Source organism: Trichomonas vaginalis, chromosome V (assembly GCF_026262505.1).
Source record: "Trichomonas vaginalis G3 chromosome V, whole genome shotgun sequence".
NCBI lineage: Eukaryota > Parabasalia > Trichomonadida > Trichomonadidae > Trichomonas > Trichomonas vaginalis.
Genome location: NC_067207.1, coordinates 25,851,351 through 25,865,334, shown reverse-complemented (window position 1 = coordinate 25,865,334; position 13,984 = coordinate 25,851,351). Strand labels below are relative to the sequence as shown.

At 32.2% G+C, this 13,984-nt stretch overlaps 3 protein-coding genes across 3 annotated transcripts, besides 1 other annotated feature; 2 read left to right on the top strand and 1 right to left on the bottom strand.

Moving 5' to 3' along the window:
• Positions 1-115: part of a mobile genetic element that runs on past the window's edge.
• Positions 116-1,585: 1,470 nt separating this feature from the next.
• TVAGG3_0403310 (inositol polyphosphate kinase domain-containing protein) lies at positions 1,586-2,539 on the top strand (the record flags this gene model as incomplete). Its single annotated transcript, XM_001307468.1, has 1 exon — positions 1,600-2,520. One exon carries the CDS (start codon positions 1,600-1,602, stop codon positions 2,518-2,520), a length of 921 nt encoding a protein of 306 aa, XP_001307469.1.
• A 551-nt stretch (positions 2,540-3,090) lies between these two features.
• On the bottom strand, positions 3,091-4,444 carry TVAGG3_0403300 (uncharacterized protein; the record flags this gene model as incomplete). The annotated part of the gene is made up of 1 exon (XM_001307467.2): positions 3,091-3,921. One exon carries the CDS (start codon positions 3,919-3,921, stop codon positions 3,091-3,093), a length of 831 nt encoding a protein of 276 aa, XP_001307468.1.
• A 1,212-nt stretch (positions 4,445-5,656) lies between these two features.
• On the top strand, positions 5,657-13,876 carry TVAGG3_0403290 (uncharacterized protein; the record flags this gene model as incomplete). The annotated part of the gene is made up of 1 exon (XM_051232833.1): positions 5,666-13,552. The coding sequence occupies one exon, from the start codon at positions 5,666-5,668 to the stop codon at positions 13,550-13,552; it is 7,887 nt and encodes a 2,628-aa protein (XP_051102563.1).
• Between the last annotated feature and the right edge of the window lie 108 nt (positions 13,877-13,984).

Genomic DNA, 13,984 nt, shown 5'->3' with positions numbered 1-13,984 from the left:
AGCTATTCAATTTTCCCTTAGGACGCCCATAAACCTCTCAAAAATGTGATGTAAATATCACAATTTTGAGAAATTTACACTAGGACGCCTTAGGACGCCAACCCCCTTTTTTACCTTATGATTGGATTTTTGAACCTTGAGCTCTGTTCGCACATAAGGGGGATCAAGCATAGACTATATGCAATTCAAAAATACAAGTGTTATCATGAATTAAGATTAATTTTCTTATCAAAATTTTGTAATTGTTTTGATGTATTAAAATTTTAAAAAGTTATCTCTGTTGGACATAGTATTCACCATTTTCGTCAGCAATTTGCCAAAACTCCATTTAACGAACAAAGATTTTCCAAATTTCCTAGTTGAATCCATGTCTTCCCAACATTCTGGAAAATTAATATCTTGAAATTTAGGGTCATAACTATAACATCTACAATGAACCATTCTTTACTTTAACTCTATCAAATAAAAATTGAATATCTTTTTAATATTACTCATCGTATATTTTTCAAAGCCTATTGATTTGGGTGATAATCATTTGTTCATCTTTTTGGCATCTAAAGTTTTAATCAGAAATCAAAATGTGAAATGTGAAAGAACAAAGAAATGAAATTGCAAAATGAACATAAGTGCCTGAAAATAGTAGAAAGGCCATATACAGTTTAGAGCTTACCAAAAATGATATATTGTATGAGATTTATTTAATTGGTATATTAAAATACCTTTATTTCTTAAAATTTTGAAAAGCATGCTTAAGAACAAATCAATTATATGATCTTATAATAATTCACACTACGTTTGCAATTGATATCTAATATTGTCATTTGTAAAAAGATGTATTGAAACTGGGAAGTCAATAAGTTCATTTTCATTGTATTTGATTTAGTGAAACATGAATTAAAATAATTTTTTGAATAAATCCTAACAAAAGATATAAATTCACAGTTTTCTAAATTACACAACACTAGTAAAGGCTAAATAACACATGATATATCGCAATTTTGAGACCAATAGGAAATTTCAATTTCAAGCTTTGAGCGTATCATTACTCATAAATAGTTTTTGTATAAAATACGAGTCAATAGCTCTTAAAGAATGAAAATCGATAAATAGACTATGAATTTGAAAAATGACCAAAAATGGATATTAATGACCTTAGCATACTGCCAAAAGTGTAAGTTAACAAATGTATGCTTCGTCCTCCTCATTATTCAGATGTTTTTTTTCAAAATTTATGCATTGATTTCGGAAAAATGACCAAAATTACATCGTAACGGAAATTTTTAGATTTAAAACAGTATTTAATGGAGATTACAAAGAAATGAGCACTCAATAATTTTCAACCTCGTCATCGAAAATTTTTCTACTTGTTATCATATGATCTTATTTTATCCATTTATCAGAATCGATTTTTTTACACAATTGAATTTATGCACGATCAGCTTCAAAATTATTTTTCGAAAAAACAAATGGCTTCATAATTCCGAATTAAAATAGTAAAACAAACACTGGCAAATTCTGCAGTTTTAGAATCCGTACATTCAAATTTTTCTGCGAGTCATCTGAAAATCCGTATCTATTTTTCTAACAGAAGAAAACTTGATGAATACTCAGCATCCTGAACCTATTAATGATTGCGCAGTTCTCCACATGGATTCCCGTAATGGAAGCGATATCAAAAGAAGCAGATTCGGCCATGAAAACCAAAATTTCAGTTTTCGTGAAGGCTATTTTGCCAAAAAAGCAGATCCTCAAGAAGTTTTTATGTACGATTTCTTTACAAATAAATGCTCTGACATTATTAAGCCAGAATTATTGCCAAAATGCCTCGGTACCGGATATTTTACTGAGGGTAACACAGTTTTAAGAGCGGGTGATCCAATTGAAGTCAAATTCTCACCAAAGATGACAAGCGAACCTCTGGACGGCCAGCCCGCAATGATTTTCCAGGCAGATATGACTCATGGTTATGAAAAGCCATGTCTTGTTGATTTTAAGATCGGCTTACGATCATGGAGATGTGGTTCCTCCCAGAAGAAAGCAACACGCCGCCATGAAAAATTATATAGAGAGCCAACTCAAACTCTCTGTTATCATGTCCGCGCAGCTATCTGGCATGGCACAAATGATGAAAGATACTGGAAGCACGACGACTTATGCTACGTTGAGCGTAATTTCGGTTTCTTTTGCACAAAAGATGAACTCGACAATTTCATGAAAGAATTCTTCAAATATCCTCAACAAATCCCAACATTCAGAAGAAAATTAGAAGATTTAGCCACAGCTTTTCAGAAATTACATGACAATATGGGCTTAAGGATTTATAGTGGATCTGTTGTCGTCGTCTATGATGCAGCTCATCCAGAAAAGTATGACCTTAGATTCCTTGATTTTGCCAAAGGATTTATCCATATCGAGGATATTGCAGCAGAAACTGGAGAACCTCTTGAACAATGTGAGGATTACGTTTGCACTGGTCTTCGCAACTTATCGAAAGAACTTGGAAAACTTTTAGAACAGTAATTTAACTTATATACCAACGTCACTTGTTTTTAAATGTTGTTGATATGTTTAATTGTTATAATATTATGTTTACTAAAAATTCTCTATCTTCTAATTATAATCTTTTCATCAAAATTTCTTTTTTCAAAATTTTTCAGATCATGACCTTTTATTCTTACAAATCTCCAAGTATATATTTAAAACGCCAGACATATTCTGCGCAACTCTATCATATTTCAAAATTTTAATTAGATTTTGTTGAAAAACTTATCATGAAGTTCAAACTCAAGATGGTATACTAGAGTACATAAGAAGCAGATCATTTATTCTTCTTAAATATTTAATTTATTTAATGAAATATTATTTTTCAACATATAATGAAAAATGATAAAGAATGGTGCGCATGGAAGCTATAAAAATTAATGAGAATATGTCGTGATGAGTTATTTCAATCAATGAATGAAAAATGAAAGATAATATATTTTTTTAAACTTCATATCTATTAATACTGTTTATCAGACATATAATTGCTCGAATCATCGCATATTTAACGAATTAATGAAATGAAACAAAAATTTAGTTTATTCATATTTAAACGTTAGTTGATTCTGATTGAGATTTCTTCTTCTTCCAAAGAATGAATCCAATGACACAACCAACAACAATTGCAACTATGACAATGACAACTACAACTGCAATAATGATTTTATTCCTCTTAATTATTCGTGGATCTTTTTCCATATCATTGAAATCATTTTTGTCCATTTGAATGACAGGACGTATGAAACTTCCTTTGATTCTTTCATCGAAAGCGATTACTATTTTATCTGTATCTTTCCTCTTTGTCCTACTGAAATAAATAGCACATGGTTCACCTGGTTTAATTTCAGTCTCTTCAGAAGTTTCATAATGCATCTTGATAAATTTCGCTGAATAACCAGAATATTCTACCTTATATGGGTAAAATGAAGGGTTTGGAATATAAATCATGTAATAGTCCTTACCCTTTACGTTTCCAATTTCGAATTTTCCTTCTCCCTGAAGAATATATGCTTCATCAAAATATGAAAAACTAGACGAAGGATAATGGAAAGCTAACATAAATGGTGCTCCAGATGACGTGAACGTTATACGTTTCTGTGCTATTACATAACCTTTATGGCTATAATCCGATGTTATTTTATTAAAATCCTTAACACTTGGAAAGATGCATACACCAGATACATATAAGTCATTTGTTGTATGGTTTTCGAAACCTTTATAAAACTCCATCCATAATATATTGTTAGTGGTTATTAAATGCCTAAATGCATCATATTGATCTTCGAAAACCTTTACATGAGAATTATCTAATCTAGACAATACTCTATTTTGGTATGGACTCCATGGTAAATTTTTCCCAACAGCGTACATATGGTTCATTGTATATGTAATTGGATCGTCAGGATCGTGATCAAGGCGAACAAAAAGTATATCAGTAATTGTAATTTCTTTTGTAGTTAAATCTATGTAGTTTTTCTTATTTAAAGAATATTGTAACCTCGAGCTTTCTTTTGGAACAGTGAAGTTGTAGCTTGTTTTAACTGAAGGAATGAATACTGAATATATTGTTATCTTTTTATTTGGAAGAGGATTTCTCAATAATACAGGTCCAATCTTTGTTCCAACAACAAAATCAGCAGTTGAACCATGAGGAAATTTAACGCAATAATATTCATAATAATTTGTCGATTCAACTGTAAAGGATTCTCCTTCTCACCATACTTTTATATCAGGTGTTAAGAAATTTATATCTTTTCGAGTTAAAAGAACAAAATATGTATCTTCATCTGGAAAACTTGGGATATGAACTGTTACGTTTTGAGACATAGGAACATCGAAGCTGTTAAAACCAATTTCAGCCCAAACATCTTCTGATAATCCCAAAGCAATAAGTCCAAAGAACAACATTATTTCTGAATTTTATAGATCCGATTTTTTTTGAATTCCAAACGATAATATGTATCTGATCTCTGAAAACAATCATAAGCAATATTAAAATAGTATCAAATGGAATCAAATTATTTTGATTTCATATGTTTTTGAAATCCAATTAAAAAACCGTTGTTTACTTTCAAAAAATAAAAAATTAAAAATCCGTTGAATTCAAATCGTTTTCCTTTCAAAATGAAACAACACCAGTAAACAGCTGCGTAATACATTTAATGGGACTTCAGCGATAAAGATGACTTTGTTGTATTCTCTAAAACAAATATAACAATAGATTTCACATTCAAAATATAATAGAAGACTTAATTTATGTTATAAAATGCTGTTATCAAATAACGGAATTGAATGCTGCGATAAAAATAAAATCATTTCACTTCACGAAATATTAAATATTGTGAAAACATTGACAAATACCTCTAATACAAATCCATGACAAACTTGACATATTCTCAAAATTAACTTCTCTATAGATCTACGTTAACTAATCTATAGATTGGACATATTAAGTTCAATACTTCTAACCTTGATGGTACATTGCCTGAGTGAGTATCATAGAAGAAGAGAATCTTCCGAAATTCAATTAAGAATTTGGACTATCATGAAAGATTTTATATATACCAAATGTCTTAGTTTTCATTTGTATAAAGATGTGTTGAGTATTAATCATCATAATTTTTTTTTATATTTCCCATAAATAAAGTTAGAGATATATCAAGTAAATGTTTGATATTTGAATGCTTTCAGATGAAATTATCACATTTTATTATCAAAAAAGAAATATTTTTAACAAATATTGTTAAATATTGTTGATCTGGAATGCAAAATCCTTTAAAAATGATCATGTTCATTATATATTCCTGATTTAATCTGATAAAATCGTTTTCATTCAAATTTTATTTGGGGACCTCCAAGAAATGGAACATTATTATGCGAAATCAGAGTTAGGATGTTATACCTATTTAGGCTTATCTTTATATTAGTTTTTAGACCAGTGTCAAAATTGATTCCTCAATGTTTGAACCATTTTTTTACATTTGGAACTCAAAAATATAGAAATCAAATACACAAATATAGCCTAATTCTTTCCTAACAATTATTACATAAAAAGTCAATTTTTGTTTTGCACGTTATATTTTTTTACAATAAATAAAAAAAATTTTTTTAGAGCAAAAAATTTATGAATGCTACAGAATCAAACAATTTAAACCAAACAGGAGACTCCATGACGAATGGCAACGTTAGTGGATTAACTGTAGAAAACGATTTTCACGAAGAAGAGGAACAAATTGCGATTGATTTTAGCAAATACTACTCTTATGAACAAGGCTCCATTGTGGAAAACCCACAACCAATGTCATTAAATGAACGAATTAATAATGTGGCATCAAAAGTTAAAGAAGGACCAGAAATTGTTCAAGTTCCAAAGAAAAATCTTCCAAATGATCTACGCTCAAAACGTAAACGCATTCATAAACGAAAGAATGCCGGCGATGATATTGGAGATGGAATTCAATACTCCGATGATGATGAAGTTGACGATGGCGGAAACGGAATGAAAATTGAAGACGAAGAATCTCTATCAAAGAAATCACTACAATTTTCAGGAAATGATCAAAATGCCGAAGAAGAAGAAATTAACGATCTTCAAAATCAAGAACCATCAATGACAAGCTCAATATTTGATTCACCAGATAATCATACAGAAAATAATACTTCAAATTCTTCACCACGCCCAGTAATTATTAAACAACCGATAAATGTAAGAAAGAAAAAGAAACAAAACGATAATGTTTACGAATCTAAGTGCACATATCCTTACTTATATCCATCCATTCAGTTTGGACCTAATAAATTCAACAAGATGTTGGATCCAGAATCTGTCCAGGAAATTGAGTACAGATATGCAGCGCAAAGAAAAGGGAATGTAACAAAACGTGGTGATACACCTCAAGAATCAAGACCTACAACTAATTCTCGACCACGAACTTCAACATTAAAGCGTACACAAACATCGGAAAGTGGAAATCCTTCTATGCTTAAAGATGACTCGCTGTTTGCACGTCGTTTGGACCAAAATAACGATCTTTTCAAGACGGCATCAAATGATAAAACAAATTACCGAACGGCGAAGACAACAGTGAATTCACCACGAGGAATAGCAGGTTATCCTATGGTGAATCCAAACACAGAACATTACTATAAAACAAGTGGAAGAACAACTCCAAGTGTAAATGACCAAAGTAAAGCAGATAAAGATGATTTGGCTAGTATTTCAGAAGACGATCGTCCAAAGAGCAGGAGGAGTGACTATGCACCCCCTGCTTTTGCAAAACCAGAAAATTATAAATCTGGTTCTGGCTCTGATGTTGAAAGTCCACCAAAGAAATCAACTGTTGGAACAAACACATCAGAATCTGGTGGTAAGAAATCGACTGCTACTAATACAACATCGAGAAGAGGAAATCCAACTAAAAATACTAACAAACCATACTATCAGCCGTATTCAAAGCAGTCTAAACCAAAGATTTATCATAAGAGCAACATAGATTACTCATCTGCTGCTTCTTCAGAGGCAAATTCAAGATCTCTTTCACCACAGAACAGGAATTATGGACAGACAAACTATTCTTCTAAATATGGAAATGGAACTATAATGTATCCAGGCAGTGGAAGTCCGAGCGAATTAGATTATAAGTCAAATTATCATGGATCTAACAGAAGATCGCCTGTTTCTTCAAAAGGAAGTCCAAATAGATCACAAAGAAGCTCTCCACAACACTCTCCTCATAAGAGATCTTCAAGTGTACCTTCAAATAAGCCTCAAGAGAATATAGAAACTACTTCCCCCGAAAAAGTGACACCAACTGAAAATAAAGATCTCAATCTTAAATCTACAATCGAAGAAAAACTTGAAGAAAAGCCTAATGATAACGAAACAGCATCACAGGATCAGGATAATCAAGAAAATCCAGAAAATAATGAAGATCCACAAAATCCAGAAAAATATGATTTAAGTTTGAGGAAGATGATCAAAGAAATGACAAAAGGAGCAATCTTAAAGGATCGTTTGAAGGTTCTCATTGCTCAACAAACAACAGAAGTCTCTTATTTCGGAGGAAAAGTTGATGTCGACGGAAACAACAAGAATTTAGACCAGGTCCCAAAAAAATCAGATTCGCCGACACAGTCCAAATCTCCCCCAAGTAATAAAGATAAAGAAAACCCGACTGCGTTGAAGAATGTTTTTGATATGCCAGAATCAAATGACAAAAACGAAGATAAACCAAAGAATAATGATGACAACAAGCTTAGTATTCAAGATGCCATAGAGAATGCTAAGAAAGAAGATGAAAATAATAAAAATCAAAAAGATGATAAACCAAATGATAAATTATCAATGCAGGATGCTGTAAAAGATGCAAAAACAAATGAAAACAACAAAGAACAACAAAAAGAACTTTCATCTCCAAATAATTCTCCGGAAAACAAGGAAAATAAGCCTCAAAACCAAGACAAGAAACAAGAACAACCACAAAACAACCAAAACAATCAACCTTCTCTTTCAATTCAAGGTTCTGTGAATAATGCTCTAGAAAATTTGGACAAAGAACCAGAAAAACAAGAAAAACAACCAGAAAATCAACAGAACCAGCCACAAAACAATCAAAACAACCAAAATAACCAACCTTCATTGTCATTACAAGATTCAGTGAATAAATCACTTCAAAACAACGAAAATCAACCAAAACAACAAGAGAAACAACAAGAACAGCCACAAAACAACCAAGATAACACAAGTTCTCTGTCATTACAAGACGCATTAAACAGAAACAAAGTTACATTTGACAATCCACCAGAAAACAACCAACAAAACCAAGAAAACAAGTCACAGAATGCTTCTCCAATGCGAACAGCAGCATCTTCAATTCTTTCTAAACCAAAACAGACACAAAAAACACCACAACAAGCAAATCAACCATTGCCACAGAACCAACAACCAAAGAATTGTCCTTTGACACTGACTTTCGCTGAAGATGCCTCTGAGTTCTTAGATGATGCAACAGGAGCAGTGATTCCAGGCGGAAAGAACTCTCCTCCAAGAAACAAATCAAGTGAAGAACTGAAACCAATCGAATACAACTCTCCTCCAAATTCTCCTCCACGACAACCAATTTTAACTGGACTTTTGAAGAAAGAAGAACCAAAACCAAAACAAAGTCTCCTTTCTGGACTCATCAACAACGATGAAAAACAACAAAATCAAAATCAACAAGTTAAGCCAAATGTTCCTATTAATAATTTACTTCCTAATGAAAACAAACAAAATCAAAATAATGGATCTAAACCTGTTGAAAATAGACAAAATGAACCAATCAAACCAAATGTTCCAATTGATAATTTACTTAATAATGAAAACAAACAAAATCCAGAGAAACAAAATGTAGAAAATAAGCAAAATGTTGAGAATAAAGACAATTTGTCAATTAAACCAGTTGTTCCTATTGATAATTTACTTGCGGATAATGATAAACAAACAAGTGATTCTAAACAAGAAAATAATGATAAGTCTCAAAATCAGAATAAAGAGATCAAACAAAATGTTCCTATTAACAATCTTCTATCTGATAACAAACAGCCACAAAATCAAAATGATACTAAACAGAATCAACAAGTTAAACCAAATGTTCCTATTGATAATTTACTTGCAAATAATGAAAAACAAACTCAGGAGAACAAAGCAACTGAAAACAAACAAAATGAATCTAAACCAACAGATAATAATCAATCAATTAAACCAGTTGTTCCAATTGATAATTTACTTTCTGATAACAATAAACAACCAAATGAAAATAAACCAACTGATTCTAAACCAAATCAAGAGATTAAAGCAGCTGCTCCTGTTGATAAACTTCTTTCTGATAACAATAAACCACAAACAGAGAACAAACAAAATGAAATTAAACCAAATGTTCCAATTGAAAATTTACTTTCAGACAACAAACAACCAAATCAAAATGAAAACAAGCAAACAACTGATAATAAACAATCTAAACCAAGTGATTCCAAACAAGAAATTAAACCAGTTGTTCCTATTGGTAATTTACTTTCTAATAATAAACAAAATGATGAAAAACCAAATGAACAGAAACAAAACAAAGATGTTCCTATTAATAATCTCCTTTCTAAACCACAAACAGATAACAAACAACCAGCTAATGATAAACAAAACGAAACTAAACCATTATCTACAGCTATAACTAGTAAATTAGAAAACAAACCACAAAATGAAGAGAAACCAAAAGAAGAAAAAGTTCCTGAAAACAAACAATCAAATGATCCAAAACAACAACAAAACAACGATCTCAAACAAAATGTTCCTGTTGATAATCTTCTTTCTAAACCACAATCTGATAACAAACCAAAGGAACAAACTAAACAACCAATTTCTGGAATCATTACTAACAATCTTAAGAATGTTCCAACAGAAAGTAACAATAAACCAGAAACTAAACAAGAAAAGAAAGAAGAAAAAGCTCCAATTAATAATCAAAATGATAAAAAGCCACAGGCACAGAATAAACAGACTTCTCCTTCTGATAACAAACAACAGAAATCAGAACCAATTTCTGGAATAATTTCAAACAATTTGAAGAATATTCCAGAAAATCAGAAACAAAAAGAAACAAACAACCAAAAACAAGATAGTTCCAAACAAACTAAACCAGAAGAAAAGAAACCAGTTACAAAACAAACAGATAACAAACAAAACAATAAACCTGAAGAAAACAAACAAACTTCTAAAGCTACTCCTATTTCTGGTGTTATTTCAAACAATTTAAAGAATTTACCTGATAATTCTAAACCAAACAATGCTGCAAAACCTGAAGAAAACAAACAAAATGAACAAAAGAAACCTGAAGAAAAGAAAGAAACTAAACCAGAAGAGAAGAAAGAAGAAACAAAAGCAGCACCAATTTCTGTAATTATTGTAACAAATGTGAAACCAGAAGAAAATCAAACAAAAGAAAATTCTGCTCCAGTGGATAATCTTCTTCCAAAAGAGAACGCAGAAGAAAAGAAGCCAGAAGAAGAAAAAGAAAAGAAACCAGAAGAGAAAGAAGTAAAAGAAAACAAACAAGAACCAGTTAAAGAAGAAGTAAAGAAACCAGCTAAAACTCCAAGTCCAGGTTCTCTTTCTTCTCTTCTTAAGAATGTTTTGAGAAACTCAATGAAGAAACCAGAAGAAACAGAGCAAAAACCACAAGAAAAACATGAAGAAAAAGATGCAAAATCATCAACAGCTCCACTCTCAGCTGCTCTCATTCTTCCTCCTTTACAATCAGAAGAAGAAAAACAAAAGGAAATCGAAGAAAAACAAAAAGAAGAAAAACCAAAGGAAGAATCAGAAAAACCAGCTGAAAATGAAGAAAAACAGAAAGAAAATGAACCAGAAAAACCAAAAGAAAACGCAGAGAAGCCAAAGATTGACGCTAAAGCAGCAACGGTTCCAATTGCTGCAGCTCTTGTTGCTAAACCAATAATAGATAACAAGCAATCACAACAAAAACCTGCTCAACAAAAGCAACAACCAGCTAAAACTGATGCAAAGAAACCAGTTGATAACAAATCTCAGCCAAAACAAACAGAAACAAAACCAGCTGCAAAACAACAACAGAAACCACAAGAAGCAAAGAAATCTCCTTCTCCAACAAACAACAAATCATCAACTGCTCCTCTTTCTTCAGTTATTGCAGCAAACTTAAACAAACCAACAAACAACAATACAAAACAAACTCCAACACAACAGAAAGAACCAACAAAACCAAATCATTCTCAACAAAAGGAACAACCAAAACAAACTCCAGCTCAACAGAAACAAACACCAAATCAACAACAGAAAGAACAACAAAAACAAACTCCACAACAACAGAAAGAGCCAACAAAACCAGCTACAACAATTGGTTTACAACAACAAGTTAAACAGAAATTGGAACAAACTCCTCCACCACAACAAAAGGAGCAACCAAAACTAAATCAATCTCAACAGAAAGAACCAACAAAACAACCACAAAATCAGCAAAAGGAACAACCAAAACAAACTCCTCAAAAAGAACAACCTAAACCGACTCCAACTCAAGAAAAACAAACCCCACAAAAAGAACAACCTAAACAGACTCCAACTCAAGAAAAACAAACACCACAACAACAGCAACAAAAGGAACAACCAAAACCAAATCAATCTCAACAGAAAGAACAACCAAAGCCAAATCAACAACAAAAGGAACAACCAAAGCCAGCTACAACAATAAGTTTACAACAAACAGTTCAACAGAAATTGGAACAACCAAAGGAACAAACACCACAAAACAATCAACAGCAACAACAAACAAAAGCAACTCCTCAAAACAACCAACATGTCAATATTCAGCATCCTAACAATCAGAAACAAGAAACTCATCCACAAATTAACAACAATAATAAACCAAATCAACAACAAAAGAAACAAAGAGCTCAAACAGTTATTTCAAAACCACCTGATTTAATTGATTTAAACATTACAACAGTTGGAAGAAAGTCAAGAATGCCACCAATAAAGAAACCAGAATCAGCTGAGAAACAATTCATTCCTGCAGAGAAACAACATCCAGAACACAGACCAGCGAAAATAAGGGATTCTTCTCTTTCTCCTCCACCTTCTGAAGATGGATCTCCAATCAACAACTCTAAGAAACAAAATGTTTCAATTGTTATGACTCCTGATGAAAGATCAACATCCGTTTCGATGTTATTGAATGCAGAAGCTGATGATGAAGACAACACAATTGACCAGGAAGAGCCAAAGAAACAACAGCCAAAGAAGATCGTTACAGCATCAAAGGAAGAACAACAAATGGCTGATGCTTTGTTACAAAGTTCCGGATTAACTTCACTTGCAAATTACAACTACAACAATAAGAACAAACAAAGAAAACCAGCTGTTGTTACTCAACCATTACAGAACATGCCAAATCCAATAAACAATCCTCCAATAGCACAAACAGTTAGAATTGAGCCGAAGAAGAAACCAGATGATGAAGAAATGCAGCAACTAAATAGAACAGATGCAATTGCTCAAAGTCTTCCTCGTCTTCCTTTGGCTTCTCTTGGATTAACAAACAATGTTCCTCCACCATCAATTTTCGCTCCAATTGTCGAACTTCCTGATGACAAACAACAACAAACACAACAACCTGCTCCTCAAAAGAAACAAGAGCAAACACCAAGTGGAAGAAAGGCTTTGTCTATTTCGCCTGCAACATCAACGACAACACCACAAAACAAAGAACAAAAGAAAGAAAAGAAAGAAAACCATACGAAATTACAGCCGATGACATCAGAAGAAGTAAAGAAGATTAATGAACAAATGGACAGCAACAAAGGTCCTTCAAGCACAACGAAGAAGAAGAAAGACAGATGGATAACACCAACAACATCAACAATTACTTCTCCTAATGGTCTTGCAAGAGTTAATTCTTACAGGCCAAACCAAGTTCCTTCCGAAGATTCAATGTCTTCAATAACAAGTGCTCCGCCACAAACAGTTAGGTATTCTACAGGAGCACCTCATTCCAGCAGGCTCGGAAAAGCATTGAGTGGAAGAAACAGAGGAACACCAACATTTGTGTGGAATTCTCATGTTTCTGATGATTCCGATGAAGAAAATCCAGGTTCGAATAGAGATTCTTTGGTCACTTCACTCAGAGCAACGAGAAAGAGGTTCTTAAAGTCAAAGGCTATTAAAGATGATAACGCTGACTTAAGACCAACTACTCCGGATTACGAAACTTATGAAGCTGAAATGCATGAAAGCGAAATGCAGACAGAACATGACATTTTGTCACCTGATGCAAGGATTATGGCTTTCTCAGGCCTCGCAGACCTTAAGCATGTTGATAGAATCATGTCAAACATTGAAAGAGACGTTATGTCTCCGAAATCTCAAACTCCAAAGTCTCAGAGAAGTAAGAGTACAGATAATTCGACATCTACAGAGAAACCTATCACCAATACTCGCTTCTTTTAAGCCAATTTTTAATATTTTTTAATATTTATTTGTTTTTTAATTTTATTTTAACCATGTGAATTATATTTTCCAATTTTACTTAGTTTATTTATAAAATATTTGTTTATTTCTTACTCAAATCTGGATTTCACATCAATTTTTTGTTTTCTTGTCCTTTTTAATGACATTATTTACATTTTTCTATTGTTTTACATTTAAAAATACATCGAGTGGCCGCTTTTTTGAACAAATGACAATAACTTCTAATTGAATATTCGTGGTCCGTAATTTTAAATTATAACTAACCGTTTAATAGATAATATGCTAGTAAAAGGACGTGTGTTTCCGAATCATTTTAGAGAAGTCTGATAACTACGATTATATATAGTTGTTTAGCCGGAAAAAAAATTTATGATTTTACAAAAATTTGAAAGGTTTTCAGTTCATCCATCA